Below are 17,252 nucleotides of genomic sequence, written 5' to 3' on the forward strand. Positions count from 1 at the left end.
GATTTTTAGGCATGTACAACTTCTTTATTTGCTACAACCCATCTTCACTTTGAACATCGTCAATACATTGAAATAGATCAAACAAAAGATGTCATTCCGTTTAACCAACCGTACTGCTATTGCTGCCTTGAAATCAATCACCAGAAGCTCAATTGTTAGAACTGCCACTCCATTGGTTCATAGATCAGCTGCTTCAACCATTGCTCCACGTTTATTCTCTACTTCATCAATTGTTTCTAATGATGCTAAGAAACAATTCCATGAAAGTGTTATCGCTGAGATTGAACATGAAGCAGGTAACGATAACTCATTACCAGAAGCTCTTGAATCATTTTTTGACAGATCTGGTTTCAAATTAGCCGAAACTACTGGTCAATCTTTAGGTAAATTAATCAAAGAAACTGAAACTGAAACTTTACATCTTTACTTTGATGTCAATCAAGCTGTCAACATCCGTGCTGTTGAAGAAAACTTTGAAGAAGATGATTTAACCAAACAACCAGATGAATTCTTTTTAAATGTTAACTTAGTTGTTGCTAAAAAAGCTGATAACTCCGCTGTTAGCTTTGATTTAATCTACCGTACTTATGATGCAGCTGTTGTTGTTGAGGGTGTTACTCATTATGCCAATGCTACTGAAGCTTTATCTGAAAGTGCTGAAGATGAACAAAAACGTGAAATTGCTTATCACGGTCCAGCTATCTCAAACTTGGATGAAAAATTAGTTCTCAGTTTAGATAACTATATGGAATCATTAGGTGTTACTGATGAATTATTACACCACATCATCAACTATGGTATTTACAAAGAAAATGAAGAATACTTGCGTTGGTTATCAAACTTGGAAAAATTCTTGAAATAAGAGTAACTAGTTCCATGATGTTTAATGATATTGATTTCCTTTGTATATAAGATTTTTAGGGTTATTTTATTCAGTTCTTTCAAGTGAGTTTATGATAATACATGCCACTTAGGAATCGATTGAATATATTTGTAAATAGATAGATTGACTCAAGCCATCAACAATGTAGCCATAATATGAATTATTGATAAATCACAAAAAAAAAAGTTGAATAGATTGCAGCACCTGAGTTTCGCGTATGGTCTCCCACTACACTACTCGGTCAGGCTCTTAGCAGCTTAACTACAGTTGATCGGACGGGAAACGGTGCTTTCTGCTAGATATGGCCGCAACCGAAAGAGATAGTTTTAATAATTGTGATGATTTTACTCGTATTGATTATTTAAGCCAGAAAGTTGCACTTTTATGCTAAACTTTGAACTCATCTTGAAAAAAGAGAAGATAAGGTCAGTACTTGGCTTAAACAAATCTCAAAACTCATTAAGATCTCAACCCATGTATTTGGTTTAGGAGTGTTAGATTGGAGTCTTTGGCTATAATTTATGGGGGTCAATAGTCAATAGTATATTGTGCCTGTTTTTGTTATATCTGCCAAATTCAATGGGACACAATGAATCATCAGAACACGCGTATGAAACACAATAAAGAAACTAACACAAACTAAGAATATCCTTGACTATTGGCACTTTGATAGCTCGTTCAAAATTAGCGACACATCATATATGTAGTTCCAATTTTTGATCGATAGCTTTTAAAGACGTTATGCTGAAAACATATCCTTAGTTCCAGAATCAAACCTGTGGATAGCCCAATTATAGCAAGTTTAGGATATCCTTAGTAAATACATAGTAGTAGTGCCATTGATTCCTCCTCCTAGATTTGTTTCCAAGCTTCTAAATGCTAGTCTTTGAATACCTTCAATGTAGTCAAGTATACTTGATTTGGGTTTAAACTTTTGTGCTGGCAAGATCTGTGACTGTGTTTTTTGACATATTCTACATAAACAAGAACACACCCAAACACCACCTCTCGAAAACGACGCTCCGAATAATTTTGAAAAAAATCTTAACTATGGTGTGTCCTGTACCGTGTGATTTTGTATGGTGGACCGTTCCCAGAGGATAGGTAATATCAACACGATCAACTTCATCAAGGAACACCTTGAAGTGCTCTCGTACAAGCTCCATACATACAACACATATACACAATGTCTGACGCTATTGTTTCATACGCTGCTTTGATCTTGTCTGATGCTGGTCTTGACATCACCTCAGAAAACTTATTAACCTTAACCAAATCTGCTGGTGCTTCAGTTGACAAAGTAAGTTCGGATTATATTTGAATGCTATAATCATCAAGAAGGGGTATCAACTATTTCAGGAGAATTGAACCATGAAGATTATTGCAGCGTCTTTTTCGAGAATTATTTACTAACATATATACCCCTAGGTTTGGGCTGATGTTTTCGCTACTGCTTTAGAAGGTAAAGACTTAAAAGAAATCCTAAAAGGTTTCGCTACCGTTGGTGCTTCTGCTCCAGCTGCCGGTGCTTCTGCTGCTGCTGCTTCTGGTTCAACTGAAGCTGCTGCTGAAGAAGAAAAAGAAGAAGAAAAAGAAGAATCTGATGACGATATGGGTTTCGGTTTGTTCGATTAGGTTCATTAATTTCCAAAAGAGTTTACTGTATTTAATAAAGCAAAAAGTCATGATATCACAATAAATGGGGTTACAAACTAATAATATACTGGTCGTAGAAAATTCAGGCGATATAAGTGAAAGGAAATCCTAGTTTTCGCTCAGATATTCATGATTCAAATTTCACACATCATAATTACGTACCAAGATTGACAAACTACAAATACAGACACTTAATTTAAAACCCAAAAAAAGACATGATACTAATTAAACAAAAAAAATGACTAGAACTAACCCCCAAATGATATTATTTTATACTTCTCAAGACGTTGCAGCTTATTTTTTCTTATCAGCTTCAGCTTCAGCTTTTTCTTTAGCTCTCTTTTCTCTAATACCTCTGTATTTCTTTTCTGATCTGGCTAATCTCAATGTTCTGAAAGCAGTTTGTTCTTGTTGTTCAACGGCTCTTGGTGCTGATTCTGGAGCTGGTTGAGCAATTGGGAAAGTAGCAGCAGTTGATAAGACTTGTTCAGCTTCTGGAGCTTTACCCTTTCTTGGGAAAACAATCAATTTAGATTGGTATTCTTTTAATCTTTGAACGTTAGCTTCGAAAATTTCAGTAGATCTGTTTTGACGACGGTGGTCAACAGCAATACCAATGGTTCTAGCATATGATGGAGTTAAACCAGCAGCTTTAACTTCACGTAAAGTGAAACCTCTACCAGCTCTGACTTTTCTGTTGTATTTGATGGTTGGGGCTCTAACGACTGGTCTTAAGGCATCTAATGGTCTTGGAGCAATTCTGGCAGCTTTTGAAGCTCTAGCTTGTCTTCTTGAAGCTTTTTTACCAGCTTGGTCAAAGTGAACTTTGACACGTTCTTGCCAGTGTTTTCTGAAATGGTTTTTTAAGAGTGGTAAGTTTTTAGCGATAGCTATTATCACATGTTAGTATAACGAACCAAAATTAAGATCATAATATCACATTTACATACCCATTTTGTCTTTGTTCTGCTCGAGTTTTTAAAACTACTAGTTATGGCTTCAGGTTTTTCAGTTTTTTTTTCAGCTTTTTTTTTTCTTTCCAAGAGTCTCATCATCAAAAAATATTATGTAATCTTCATCCCAAAACTGATGTAATCATTAGTCAGAGATTATGAAATCTTGATAAACAAAATCTACTCCAAAGTTTCAACAGTTTACCGTTTGACTTTGACTCATCAGTAATACATACTTATAGGGTGAATGTGAAAATACTAATTCAATTCAAAGAAGTTTTTATTCAGTATTCGAAAGTGCTACCAACGGATCTCGAAGCTTTAACATTTGGGAAAGAACTTCAATTTCGAAGATAAAATTTGTTTGATCGGATAATGAGTAACAAACAATCAACTTCAGAGGAAACTCAAAGATTAAGTACCCCTGAAAGTGCTCTATTAGGAGAGTCACAGGTAGCATACAATAGTTTATCCTCAAATAGAGAACTCCATGATGGCTCAGAACATAAATATAACCTGAAAGTGATACTTCCTGCTATATGGATGGGTAGTTTTTTAGCTGCAATGGATGGAACTGTGGTTGCCAATATTATGAATGGTATAGCATCTGATTTCCAGCAAGAGGATTTGAAATCGTGGATTGCAACTTCTTATTTATTGACAAATACAGCTTTCCAACCCTTATATGGTAAAGTTTCAGATATTGTGGGGAGAAAGTATGCATTAATGTTTGCACAATTCTTTTTTGGATTTGGGTGCTTTCTGAGTATTTTTTCCAACAATATTGTGCATTTTTCCATCGCTAGAGCTGTTTGTGGTATCGGGGGTGGTGGATTAGGTGCAATGTCTAGTATTATTGTTAGTGACATTGTCACCTTGGAGGAAAGAGGTTTATATCAAGGTTATGCAAACTTAAACTATGCATTGGGACAGACTTTAGGTGCTCCATTAGGTGCTATTTTGCTGACTACAATTGGATGGAGATGGATTTTTGGAATTCAAGTTCCATCTGTTATGGTTTGTATGTGGTTGGCTTATAAGCATGTTAATATTGGACATGAAAAACCATTGACGAGAGAAAACTTTTCGAGAATCGATTTTGGTGGGTCTATTACTCTAGTCTCTAGTATTACTGCATTCTTACTTTTGTTGTCAACAAATCTTAATAAGGTTGTGCTGAGTCTAGTTTTCCTCTTGTCTTCTTGCTCATTTTTTTACATTGAGACATTCATTGCTAAAGAACAAATTGTTCCAGCGCACCTAGTGAAAGGTCTTTTGGGTGTTTGTGGGCTCTCATCATTTGCTGTGACGTTTATATTGTATGCTGCATTGTTTGGTGTCCCATCTTTTTTGCAGGTTGTTCAAAATCAAAGTACTAAAGAATCAGGTGGGTTTTTGATCTTCATCATTATTTCACTTTCAATTGGCTCATTGACATCGGGTTATTTGTTGAAAAGGATAAATATAGATGTCAAACCATTATCATTATGGATTTCATTTGCAAGTGTTGGTTTCACACTAGTTGGTATGGTGCTAGTGTTTGAGGTTTTGAAAGTTCCAGAACCTTTTGATTCTGATATTGGTTGGAAAGTTGTGATTAGTGTTGGTTTAACAACTATGGGGCTCGGTTATGGTTCATATTTAGTTTCTGCTTTGATAACTGTCGTTGCGCTTGTTGGTAAAGAAGGTCAAGCTGCCGCTACAGGTATGAACTATCTTTTTAGATCCATTGGACAAGTTCTTGGTGTTGGTGTTTCATTGGCTGTTTATGATAGATCAATTTCCAATAAACTTCACTCTATTCTAAATAATGTCGATCATGGAGATGAAATTATGGAGAAGTTGTTACATGACACCAATTATTTGAAACAAGGCAAGTTGATAACCGAAAAACTATTCTATAAGCTTTTGAAGGCATACCAGGAAGCAATGATTGATTCTTTTGTACCAGCATTAGCGCTGGGGGTTTTCAGTTTATTAGTTTCTGGTGTTGTAGCCATTAAATATGGAAAGTCCAAATAGACACTGATGCGCAATTTACAATATACAATCCGAATGTGACACATTTGTTTGGCTCTGTAGTTGTGTAAGTGAGTAGTAAGTCTAAGTACAATTCAACTATGTTGTACAATTAATCAACCTTGCTGACTGCCAGTCTAGTGACAATATTTGTTTCCTCAACAGCTTGCGTTCCAACAATATCGGAGTTGTTTAATTCTCGAGCCGGTTTCAACATTTCAGCAATTAAACTCTTTATAATTTTTGGAGCCTTACAGACAACAAAAAGGTATAAAAAAAGTAGAAATGGAATCAAAATTCATTTGCTCCCCTTATTGCTGAATACTCAGCGCAAGAAAATGACTACAATTGAGAGAATACATGCTAGATATGTTTATGACAGTCGTGGTAATCCAACCGTGGAAGTGGACCTGACTACAAATCTTGGAACCTTCCGTTCAATTGTTCCATCAGGTGCATCTACAGGCTCAAATGAAGCAGTTGAGTTAAAAGATGGTGATAAGTCAAAGTGGGAAGGTAAAGGTGTTTTACAAGCTGTTGAAAACGTTAATGAAATTTTGGGACCTGAATTAATCAAGAGTGAAATCTCTGTTACAAAGCAAAAACAAGTTGATGATTTTTTAAAAAAACTTGACGGAACTGCTAATAAGATCAAGCTGGGTGCTAATGCAATTTTGGGTGTTTCTATGGCTGTTTGTAAAGCAGGTGCTGCTGAGTTGAAATTGCCATTATATGAACATATTGCACAATTGGCAGGCGATGAAGCAGCTATCAAGAACAAAAAGTATGTTTTACCAGTTCCATTCTTAAATGTTTTGAATGGAGGTGTTCATGCTGGTGGTAAGCTAGCTTTTCAAGAGTTTATGATAGCACCTATAGGTGCTTCAAGTTTTAGAGAAGGGTTAAGATATGCAACTGAGGTTTATCATACTTTGAAGAAACTAGCACAGTCAAAATATGGCCAAGGTGCAGGAAATGTGGGGGATGAAGGTGGTGTTGCACCAGATGTCGATACTGCAGAAGAAGCTTTAGATTTGATTTATGAAGCTATCAAAAAATGTGGTTATGAAGGGAAAGTTTGCATTGGTATGGATGCTGCATCTTCAGAGTTCCATAAGGTTGCTAAACAATATGACTTGGATTTCAAGAGTCCAGAACATAATAAAATCCTCAGTGGTGAACAATTAGGTGAGTTATACGTTGAACTACTTCAGAAGTATCCTATAGTGTTGTTGGAAGATCCATTTGCAGAAGATGATTGGGACAGTTGGAAGCATTTCTATAATGTTACATACAAGAAATTGGATCAAAATGTTGAGATTGTTACAGATGATTTAACTGTTACAAATACCAAACTATTGCAGAATGCGATTCAAGAGCGTGTTGGTAACTCATTGTTGTTGAAGGTGAATCAAATTGGTACTGTTTCTGAATCAATTGATGCAGCTAACATGGCATTTAAGAACGATTGGTCAGTTTTTGTGTCACATCGATCTGGTGAAACTGAGGATACGTTCATTGCAGACTTGACTGTTGGATTGAAGGCAGGCCACTTGAAATCTGGGGCACCAGCAAGATCTGAAAGATTAGCCAAATACAACCAACTGCTTAGAATTGAAGAACAAATAGGGGATGATGGTGTCTATGCTGGCCGTGATTTTGGAAGAGCAAAGAAGCTGTAACTTTTCATAATTTAAATACCCTTGTAAAATTTTATTTTCCGATGTTCTCTTCATGGTGATGGAAACATTTGTAGCATATTTTAACTTGAATCAATCCGAATTGTAAACATAGAGGTTATTCCTTTCGCTCGGGCCACATTTTCTTATGTAATCCTCGGTCTTTCTCGGAGGATTCCTTTCCATCCTTTTGGAAAATTTTTCCATCCAACTGGTGACCGGGATGAAGTTTGAGTTGAATCAGTTGACTTGGGAGGTGAAGTTGCAGGTGATGATTGTTAAAGAAGTGTAACCATCACCAGGGTGTTGTAGTCAGGGTGATTTAGCCTACACATGTTTCGATTAAAATGCCACATTTGCATACAATTCGTACCAATTGCCAGTTGTCAGTTTGTTGTATCGTTTTATCTGGTGAGGAACTCGTCATGAGCAGATTCGGTTTGTGCGTGGCTTGACTTGATAATTGGTAGGGCCGGGATTCCACAACGTCAATAGCATCACCTACACCAACTGCTGAGTCCAGTCTTGGGCCCAGTTGCACTAGTCAGAGAAGCTCAATTGCACTGTTTTAACTAGTAACAAGCTCATGGTTTACACTCCAGTGGCTAATTAGTCAATTGATGCATCTGTGTTGTAAAATTCTCGCGTTTTCTGGTAGTTTCAAGCCATCACCTCATGAGCACCATCACGATCAGTTGGATCACTACGAGCAGCATTACCCTTCAACGTTCTCGACACCACCGGGTACCACACATTTGCTGGCCCATGATGAGAATCTGATGGGCCAACTGGTATAAATATTTCACCTTATCCCTTTATTACTCGTTCTATTACTCTGTTTTCCTATCATACATCAATTGTTTTCCAAACAATAACAAGTATTAACAACACACAAACAACACACTCATACAATGGCCGTTCAAAAAGTTTTCGCTAGATACGTCTACGATTCTCGTGGTAACCCAACAGTTGAAGTTGATTTAACCACTGACAAAGGTTTATTCAGATCAATTGTCCCATCTGGTGCCTCAACTGGTGTCCACGAAGCTTTAGAATTAAGAGATGGTGACAAATCAAAATGGTTAGGTAAAGGTGTTTTGAAAGCCGTTGCCAACGTCAATGAAATCATTGCTCCAGCTTTCGTCAAAGCTAACTTGGATGTTAAAGACCAAGCTAAAGTTGATGAATTCTTATTATCTTTAGATGGTACTCCAAACAAATCTAAATTAGGTGCCAATGCCATCTTAGGTGTTTCTTTAGCTGCTGCTAAAGCTGCTGCTGGTGAAAAAAATGTCCCATTATACCAACACATTGCCGACATTGCTAAAACTCCAGAACCATTTGTCTTACCAGTTCCATTCCAAAACGTTTTAAACGGTGGTTCCCATGCTGGTGGTGCTTTAGCCTTCCAAGAATTCATGATTGTTCCAACTGGTGCTCCAACTTTTGCTGAAGCTTTAAGAATTGGTTCAGAAGTTTACCACAACTTGAAATCATTAGCTAAAAAGACTTACGGTCAATCAGCCGGTAACGTCGGTGATGAAGGTGGTGTTGCTCCAGATATCACTACTCCAAAAGAAGCTTTAGATTTAATCGTTGCTGCCATCAAACAAGCTGGTTACGAAGGTCAAGTTTCAATTGCTTTAGATGTTGCTTCATCTGAATTTTACCACGATGGTAAATATGATTTAGATTTCAAAAATCCAAACTCAGACCCAACTAAATGGTTAACTGGTGAACAATTAGCTGACTTATACGCTCAATTAATCAAAGAATACCCAATTGTTTCTATTGAAGATCCATTTGCTGAAGATGACTGGGATGCTTGGGTTCATTTCTTAAAGACAGTTGATATCCAAATTGTTGGTGATGATTTAACTGTTACCAACCCAATCAGAATTAAAACTGCCATTGAAAAGAAAGCTGCTAACGCTTTATTATTAAAAGTTAACCAAATCGGTACTTTAACTGAATCAATCAAAGCTGCACAAGATTCTTATGCTGCTGGTTGGGGTGTTATGGTTTCCCACAGATCTGGTGAAACTGAAGATACCTTCATTGCTGATTTATCTGTTGGTTTAAGATCTGGTCAAATTAAGACTGGTGCTCCAGCTAGATCTGAAAGATTAGCTAAATTAAACCAAATCTTGAGAATTGAAGAAGAATTAGGTGACAAAGCTGTCTACGCTGGTGCCAACTTCAGAAAATCAGTTGCTATCTAAGTTATATGATTTGTTTAAGTTAGTTTTAAACGTTTTAATGGGTTTATAAATTTGTTCATGAATTATTTTATGTTATTTGAAAATTAAGAATTTGAAGTTGTAGTTTGAAATCTTTTGTAATTGATTGTTTTGTAATTTGAATCTTCTACATTTTCTATCATCAAAGTCGTATATAAATAGATGTCAAGGTATATATGTATGTATGTTGAAGTACTCAATGGCAAGCCATTGAATCGTTAATCTCACCACCATATAGGTAGTTCCCAAGAACAGCACCAAGAACAACAGCGATCATTGCCCAACCATTATATGTCATGAAAACCAACATCATCATATATGAATAGCCAACCAACAATCCATAATACACTGATTTTTGTATACGACTAACGGAGCCTATTTTAACTGGATTAGTCACACCTTGGTCTTGAAGTGAATCAGGAATTCTAACAGAGGAAACTATCAAAGAATTAGTTATTAACTCTCTCAACAAATTAACCTCTATCGTATAAAATTACTCACGTTTTGCTTCGTATCTCTTTGCTCTAGATTTGAAGAATTCATAACCAATACCAAATACCACTAATGCAACCAACGTAACAATGAACGATGTTAAGCTTCGAACATGCCACCATCTGAACACAACACATAGGTTTTTCCAATCCCATGTGAAAAGCATCTAAACATGAGAGTTAGTATATCCCATACTATTGGTGGAGGTAAACTCACATTCATATTGCACATGTCATCATCCATACCAGGCATGGAGTGGTCCATCTTGGAGTGATCCATCATTGAATGATCCATTTCTCTTTACTTGATTTGAAGTTGAATGATATCAATAAGATGAGAAGTATCCTTAAAGAATTTTATATCTTTTTAATCAGTCGGTCTTTGATCGTATCAGGTTTTGCTTGAAATTTTTCGCGAAACGTCGACGTTTGGCTTTTACTACGCGACGAGCAAAATATCAACCATTGTATTTGTCAAGAGAGTCTGATTCAATGTCATTGGTGACTTGTGTCAATTGTGTCTGCTGCTGATACGAGGCTCCTCTGTGTTCTTATGATGCTTGAAAGGATTGATGGCGAGTCGATGGTACACAAATTATGGATACACCAACAACAAGGAATTTTCAACATTAATCACTTTAAAACTAGCCTCAATTAATTAGCGTACCTGATTGAACCAAACAATAGTACCGTCATTCCAATTTCCTGTTTTTTTGGGGCTCTTATGCTGTACAGTTTCTCAATTGTTGAAGTGCTGCTTTCAGGGAAAGTTATTCATTGAGATCTCATTTGGGAATCATTTGTTCGTTTAATGCTCACTCCACCGTCAAAGTTTGAGGCAATTGGTACTCTAAAGCATCACATTTAAGAAATTTATCACGATTCCAACCTTCAAGCTCCAAATTCCTTATGGGGCGTTCAATCAATCAAATCATTTTCCTGGTCCATGTGTTTTTGCATCAGTTTTACCGAATCTAAAAGATGATGTGCCTCAGATCTCGTAAAACTCGTGTGTCTATGGTGGTTCAACAAAAGTTATCATTGATTTTCAGGTAAAATATCTTGGTTTTGTATCAAAAGCTGGTGTCGTATCTTGGTTTGTCGCTAAGTTTGGAGATCAATGGGAAAATTGAAACTTCACCGTTGCCATAGATCTGAAAAAAGCGCCTAAAAGAAACTGAAAATTTCTTTATTACACACTAAATGGTAATTCACTTGCATGAAAGGCTCCATTGAATGCTGAAAGAAGATGATTTTAAGTGATGGAAGAGTTAAATTTGATGCATGTTGGTATTTCCGAATTGGGAACTCAATGGTGATTTTTAAAGAAAGGTCTTTTTTGAAAACCTTCTATTCAACACTTGGGGCAACTTACAGGCCTGAGCTCTATTCACAGTGTTTCATGGTATTAGCTTTGCATGATAATTGTTAGGCTTTGTATTCAAGTTTTGAAATATATAAAGATGCTTTGAATTCCTTTCAAATCAGATTCAATAATGTTTCAATTTATCATCAATCAATTGAATCCTTTTATCAATCAACACTCTTTTATCAACAATGAAATTCTCAACTGCTTTCGTTTATGCTTTTGTTTTAGCTTTAGCTAACAATGTTTTCGCTGAAGAAACCCCAGCTAACCAAGAAGAAGAACAAGTCGGTACTTCAAAAGGTGTTGAATTCCCATTCTCTGATGATGCTATCATTGAAGCCGTCAACTTAGGTTCTGACATTGCTCCAATTGTTTTAGATGATGCTGTTTACTTTATTAACACCACCATTGCTGAATCTGAATTATCAAAATTATCCAAGAGAGATGCTGAAGCATGGCAATGGAGGGTCTGGAGAAATGGCCAACCAATGTACAAGAGAGAAGCTGAACCAGAAGCTGAAGCTAATCCATGGCAATGGAGGGTCTGGAGAAATGGCCAACCAATGTACAAAAGAGAAGCTGGACCAGAAGCTGAAGCTAATCCATGGCAATGGAGGGTCTGGAGAAATGGCCAACCAATGTACAAAAGAGAAGCTGAACCAGAAGCTGACGCATGGCACTGGAGAACCTGGAGAAATGGTCAACCAATGTACTAGGTTATGTTTCTCCTTTGATGGTTTGGATTGGATTTTTTATTATCTCTTTTTACTTTTATTATCTTGTGTGTCTCCTATCCATGGTTCCTTTGCCTTTTGTCAAAAATACTTTCAATCAATTTCAACCTTCTTTAAACGTTTATTTTCTTAATATTTCATCTTTTTCTTGATATAATTAATGGACTTTTTTACTTTTTAGTTTCAGAAATCAGTAGTACTGCCTTTTCCAATTGAACTTGGAATTCTTCCTGGTAAAGTATCACCATCCCAAAGATGTAAGATCAGTCACATCACCGCAACACTAGTGTTACGTCTATTGTTAAAGAAATCATTTTTTGACAGCGCCTAGTAAATTTATAATGAGTAATAATATGAAAGCTTCTAATAATTTGTGTCTTAAAGGTACTTGTGCTTTTATTTTACGCTCATAGGTCGAGTGTATATTGAAGCGACAGATAGTACATATCAAAATCGAAACCTCTCATATATGAACCTTAGAATAAGTATTCTGATATCTCGCAAAGACGCTATTCGTCCCAAATGTTATATTGCCTACGTCGAAAGCATCTGATGTACATCCCATGGTGCTCACTTTAAGCATACTGTCAATTTTGACGGGTTTCTCAAAGACATAAATTGTAGGTGTATTTAATTGGGTTTTATAATAAACATGCCAGGCATGGCATTACTTCCACTATGGATATTATGGAGAGGCTCAAAAAATGATTCAGTTTCAGCTAATTGACCAATTATTACTACATAAATATTATAAATTGACTAGAAAATGAAAAAAAAACCTTCCACTCAAATATCTCATTTTCAAGCACGATTACTCAACACACTTTGCCAGATACTATATATATTAAAATTTCTCATTCATCATAAAACTGAATTCTCTGCAAGATAAATGTATGTTTGGGGTGTTTCAAGAAATTTTCTAGATACAGAATATTAATACCCTTATTTGTATTATAGATTAGAGATATATACGTCGTTAAAATTCTTAAAATTTCAAAAGTGAAAATAAAAAGGCTAAATCAAACATGAATTATACCTCATTATAATCTTTGGAAGCTGAAGAATATATACATATATTTTATTTATATTGTGTCATATAATGTTGTTTCGTTATTTACGTTTGAAAAGTCAGTCATGTGATCAGCGACAATTTGCACTGGGTAAGCCTTTTTGGGATATATTCGGTGAAGTGAAAATACAAATCGGGAAATCTCGTCAGCTTTTGCAAAAACTTTGCTGATTTTTTGGCGCCGATAAATAAAAAAACAAACAAAGAAAACGCCAAATACTGGAAACAATACAGTCCTCTAACTTCAAACTTCATCAAACAAAAATGATAAAAAATTTGATCTAGATTCAGCTGTTACTATTCGATGTCGTGATGATCGCGAAACATGCTCATTGATCAGCCAATACTTACATTATTATGTATTTTTAACAAGTTTTTGTGTGACTAGACAGCACAAACCTATGAAAAGATCATATAATTTTGGTTGTTTCTTAGTTCAAATGTTTTTAGTAAGTGCATTTGTGGTTTGTTGCTGGTGGAACCTATTATTGTCTCTATCCTTTTTGTGGCAGTTAATTTGATATACGATATACGTCACTGAAGAGTTTTATCGTTTTTGTGGTTGCCTATAGAAATTTACATTGTTTTGGGTTTGTGGTCATGTACACAAAGATGAATTACTTAGGAAAATAATTCAATTACTATGGTGTTTGTGGTTTGTGGTTTGAGGTTTTGTGGTTGCTTTGGGTTTTGTGTCAACTGGTGTCGAAAAGGTTAAAAGAAGGTCGAATCCCAGATCACTTGTATCCTTCTACAACTCTTAACTCACTGTTGGTTTTTTCATTCATCATTCATTTTCATTCATTTTCAGGTAGCAAGCTCATGAACAACATTCCCTTGATATCTGTTGAAGATTCACAGTTCACTTTGATGGTTAGAAAGGTTATTATTTGTCATTGAATCTAGTTTCTTTTTGAGAAACGTTATCCTTGTTTGATGGGTTACTATTATGAAGGTCAGTGGTGGACTTGATTGATAGGAAGCATACTTTGATACACTACCCCCATTGAAAGGTTTGAGAGTTTATTCTTTTGAATTTAGTAATTGGGTTTCATTGTTGCCTTGAACTTATATCTACAATTATGGGAGGATTCTTGATGAAATTATTTATAACTTTTTATTCCAAATAACCTAGGATGACTATTATGTTTACATGACTCTGATGATTTTGAAGAACTTTCCCCCAGCCTCTTTGTTTTTCCATAAAATCACTGATGATTGTTTTCATATGTTGTTCTTGTTCTCGTGTTTCAAGATATCATCCCCCAATGGTGTTTTGTTGTTTCGTTGACTTCTACCCCAGGCCATCATTCATTGTTCATTTCCAGTTCTTGTTTTTTGGTATTATCAACTTACTCTTTTATTATTATTTCATTATCAATCATTGTGATGTTCAATTACTAACTTTTTTTCCAAAGTTATTTATTCATTATTTTCTGTTCATTTCCAATTATTGCTTTTTGGTATCATCCTTTACCTGTTTTTTTTCTTTTTCATGATCAATCATTGTGATGTTCAGTTACTAACTTTCATTAACAGACATTTATGTTTGTGTTGCCATTTCATTTTGAGGTTTTATTGCTGACTTTCCATCGTTGTTGTGTTACACCTGTTTACTGTTCATTGATTTTTTTTTCCATGTTGTTACAAACTTTTTTTTTAACATTGTCATTACACTTGTTTATTTTATTTTCCATTTGATTGTCGGCGCTTACATCCGTAATGAAGACAACGACGTATCTACACGGGCTGAATGCCTCACTCGCTTGAAAATTATAATAAAAGATTAATTATATATAAAGAGAGATCAACTACATGCCATAAACCTTTATGACATCAAGATGAAAAATAGGTGAAAATGACTGAGATCAACCAATCAGTAAGTTTCAATTGTCACAAACAGTTCCAATCTAATACAAACTATCAATGAAAGATCCAGCCATAAAAAACACCTTCGTTATTATCCCCAGACGACAATCTAATAACAACCGAATCATCTTCCACATCAGACAAGGCCCTTGCCTTTCAGTTTCATCATCAATTGAAATCATCAATATCATTTGTTTGAATGGAATAACAACTAGAGATCAACTGATCTATTAGTATTAGGTTTCAAGTTCTTTTGCTTTTGCTTAATTTTTTTTTTTTTTGGTTTCATTGTAAACTTCTTAAGACTTTTGACTAGTATCAAAGAAAACATTATTCTACCAATAAATTGGCATCTTGACTGACTCAATACTATTCCCGCACTACCAGGAAAATGAAGCAAGCAATGAACTCCCATCAACATCATCATCAAAAGCTGAAAAATTCCGAAATCATAACTTCATCAATTCTCACAAGTTTCCAGGAATCATAAGTACATCTAAATGTAGTCCTCCCAATTGACTTTGAACATCTATTCACTCATTGAAACCTTTAAAATGAAAACATGTAGCAAAAATCTCCATTATGTTCCCCTATTCCAAAATAATTCAAAAAGAATACAAATCACCATGAAGAACTGAACCTAATAAGCCCGGATAAAAAAGTAAAAAGGAAATGAAAAACCCAATGACAAATGATAATCCCCCAGTACCCATACTCAATAAAAGTGCCCCAGTTCCCACAATGAAAAATAAAATGCCCCAGATCCCACAATGAAAAATAAAATCCCCCAGGTCCCATAATGAAAAATAAAATCCCCCAGATCCCACAACAAAACTTGAATAAATCAAGAAGTGACAAAGTTTAAAACAAAAGTTTGAAACAAGTCCAAAGGTGTAAGTCAATTCAAAGAAAGAACTAAAGCTCAGTTTTATTAAATGATTTTGATTACTACACTCTCCAGTCACTCACGTTCTACCGCCATAGAAGTGTCGAGATTGTGGTCCTGGTAGTCTACTCTTTTTGATTCTGTTGAAGCTAATTGTTGTCTAGAGCAAGGGAACTACACGTGAAATAAATAGAGTGTACAAGACAGCTTAGATTCATATTAGGTTATTAAAACTAACTATTGGAATAGACATTCATAGAAGTGGTCTCTTCATAAAACTATTGAAAGAAAGAACACTCACATACAACACTTTTTATCATTATTTTCACTATCGGACCTAGTGGTGCAAGTAATAGGTTCATAGTTGAAGATTATTCTTCCAAATAGAGCACCTAAAATACATGAAATAATGATGTAACCATTATAGTACATGAATAGCAACATGATAATATATGATTGACCCCATTGGATAGTGAAAATTAAACTTCTGATCAAATGTTCAACAAAACTTGGGTAGGCTGCACTGAAACTAGAACCTTTTCTGAAATCCCAGAACCAATTATGACTTAAAGTATATAATATTGGCTGAAGAAGATTTGAAAATGCAGTGTTTTCTGGGAAAAACATCAAGGCTTGTGAATCATTTGACCCAACCTCACTTCTCGTGATTGAGGCTTCTTTTTCAACATTATCAATTGAAGAATCTGATGGCTCTGATTTCTGTAAATGTAAAGTTTTTCTTCTAGCAATAGCTGCATCATATTCACGAGCAACTCTGTGTAGCCACTGTGCAGATAAGACCAAGAGGAAAACACCAATACAAGATCCTGCAAATTGACCTCTGGTGTTCACATGCCATGATCTTGCAATGAAACACGAATCAATTGTGTACCAATTCCACAGCATCTAACAAAATGGGGCCTGTTAATCACATTGTTTGAAAACAACTTACTGACTGAATACATACTGATATCTTGCAACTTGGTTTTGAAGATGCAGAGCTACCGCTCATTCCTCCCATGTCCATTTTGTTCACGACATTAAGTGCCTCTTCAATATTGTAACTTGCACCATCGTTATTGACATATGTCATCTTTAAGCTTTATAAAGGAAATGATATCTTTTAAGATCTTCATAAAAACAAACCAAATAGAGGAATAAGAGAAACTGGAGCCAATTTATACCTTTCCAAAATGCTTCATTGTTCCAAACCCTGTCTTAAAATATTTCACCAAACTCAATTCATTCGCATTTAACATAGTCAACAAAATCAGCAGATATACCAAAAAAGCTTTCCACCCAATAATAATTCTCCAAATTCCCAACTAACCTTGGAATTATTTCGGTTGTATTACTTTTAACTATTCAGGTGTTTGAAAAAATGCTCAATCACGAGCAATTATT

At 35.4% G+C, this 17,252-nt stretch overlaps 9 protein-coding genes across 9 annotated transcripts; 6 read left to right on the forward strand and 3 right to left on the reverse strand.

Annotated features, from left to right (window-relative positions):
• Positions 1-88: 88 nt before the first annotated feature.
• On the forward strand, positions 89-862 carry MAM33 (Mam33p; the record flags this gene model as incomplete). The annotated part of the gene is made up of 1 exon (XM_019184720.1): positions 89-862. One exon carries the CDS (start codon positions 89-91, stop codon positions 860-862), a length of 774 nt encoding a protein of 257 aa, XP_019039002.1.
• A 1,207-nt stretch (positions 863-2,069) lies between these two features.
• Positions 2,070-2,518, forward strand: RPP1B (ribosomal protein P1 beta; the record flags this gene model as incomplete). The annotated part of the gene is made up of 2 exons (XM_019184721.1): positions 2,070-2,183; positions 2,312-2,518. The coding sequence occupies 2 exons, from the start codon at positions 2,070-2,072 to the stop codon at positions 2,516-2,518; spliced, it is 321 nt and encodes a 106-aa protein (XP_019039003.1).
• Positions 2,519-2,833: 315 nt separating this feature from the next.
• On the reverse strand, positions 2,834-3,493 carry WICANDRAFT_83880 (60S ribosomal protein eL13; the record flags this gene model as incomplete). The annotated part of the gene is made up of 2 exons (XM_019185611.1): positions 2,834-3,429; positions 3,490-3,493. The coding sequence occupies 2 exons, from the start codon at positions 3,491-3,493 to the stop codon at positions 2,834-2,836; spliced, it is 600 nt and encodes a 199-aa protein (XP_019039004.1).
• A 503-nt stretch (positions 3,494-3,996) lies between these two features.
• VBA1 (Vba1p) lies at positions 3,997-5,478 on the forward strand (the record flags this gene model as incomplete). The annotated part of the gene is made up of 1 exon (XM_019180658.1): positions 3,997-5,478. A coding segment is annotated over one exon (1,482 nt), but the record flags the coding sequence as incomplete, so codon positions are not given.
• Positions 5,479-5,849: 371 nt separating this feature from the next.
• WICANDRAFT_68381 (uncharacterized protein) lies at positions 5,850-7,234 on the forward strand (the record flags this gene model as incomplete). The annotated part of the gene is made up of 1 exon (XM_019184116.1): positions 5,850-7,234. The coding sequence occupies one exon, from the start codon at positions 5,850-5,852 to the stop codon at positions 7,191-7,193; it is 1,344 nt and encodes a 447-aa protein (XP_019039006.1). The 3' UTR covers positions 7,194-7,234.
• An 867-nt stretch (positions 7,235-8,101) lies between these two features.
• On the forward strand, positions 8,102-9,412 carry WICANDRAFT_30943 (uncharacterized protein; the record flags this gene model as incomplete). The annotated part of the gene is made up of 1 exon (XM_019181780.1): positions 8,102-9,412. One exon carries the CDS (start codon positions 8,102-8,104, stop codon positions 9,410-9,412), a length of 1,311 nt encoding a protein of 436 aa, XP_019039007.1.
• Positions 9,413-9,506: 94 nt separating this feature from the next.
• Positions 9,507-10,088, reverse strand: CTR2 (low-affinity Cu transporter; the record flags this gene model as incomplete). The annotated part of the gene is made up of 2 exons (XM_019182710.1): positions 9,507-9,835; positions 9,932-10,088. The coding sequence occupies 2 exons, from the start codon at positions 10,086-10,088 to the stop codon at positions 9,627-9,629; spliced, it is 366 nt and encodes a 121-aa protein (XP_019039008.1). The 3' UTR covers positions 9,507-9,626.
• A 1,390-nt stretch (positions 10,089-11,478) lies between these two features.
• WICANDRAFT_62388 (uncharacterized protein) lies at positions 11,479-14,664 on the forward strand (the record flags this gene model as incomplete). The annotated part of the gene is made up of 2 exons (XM_019183353.1): positions 11,479-11,989; positions 14,633-14,664. The coding sequence occupies 2 exons, from the start codon at positions 11,479-11,481 to the stop codon at positions 14,662-14,664; spliced, it is 543 nt and encodes a 180-aa protein (XP_019039009.1).
• Positions 14,665-15,861: 1,197 nt separating this feature from the next.
• CTR3 (high-affinity Cu transporter CTR3) lies at positions 15,862-17,224 on the reverse strand. The gene has a single exon (XM_019186312.1). It carries the CDS (start codon positions 16,752-16,754, stop codon positions 16,146-16,148), a length of 609 nt encoding a protein of 202 aa, XP_019039010.1. The 5' UTR covers positions 16,755-17,224; the 3' UTR covers positions 15,862-16,145.
• Between the last annotated feature and the right edge of the window lie 28 nt (positions 17,225-17,252).

The sequence above is a fragment of the Wickerhamomyces anomalus genome, assembly GCF_001661255.1.
Source record: "Wickerhamomyces anomalus NRRL Y-366-8 unplaced genomic scaffold WICANscaffold_3, whole genome shotgun sequence".
Lineage (NCBI taxonomy): Eukaryota > Fungi > Ascomycota > Saccharomycetes > Phaffomycetales > Wickerhamomycetaceae > Hansenula > Hansenula anomala.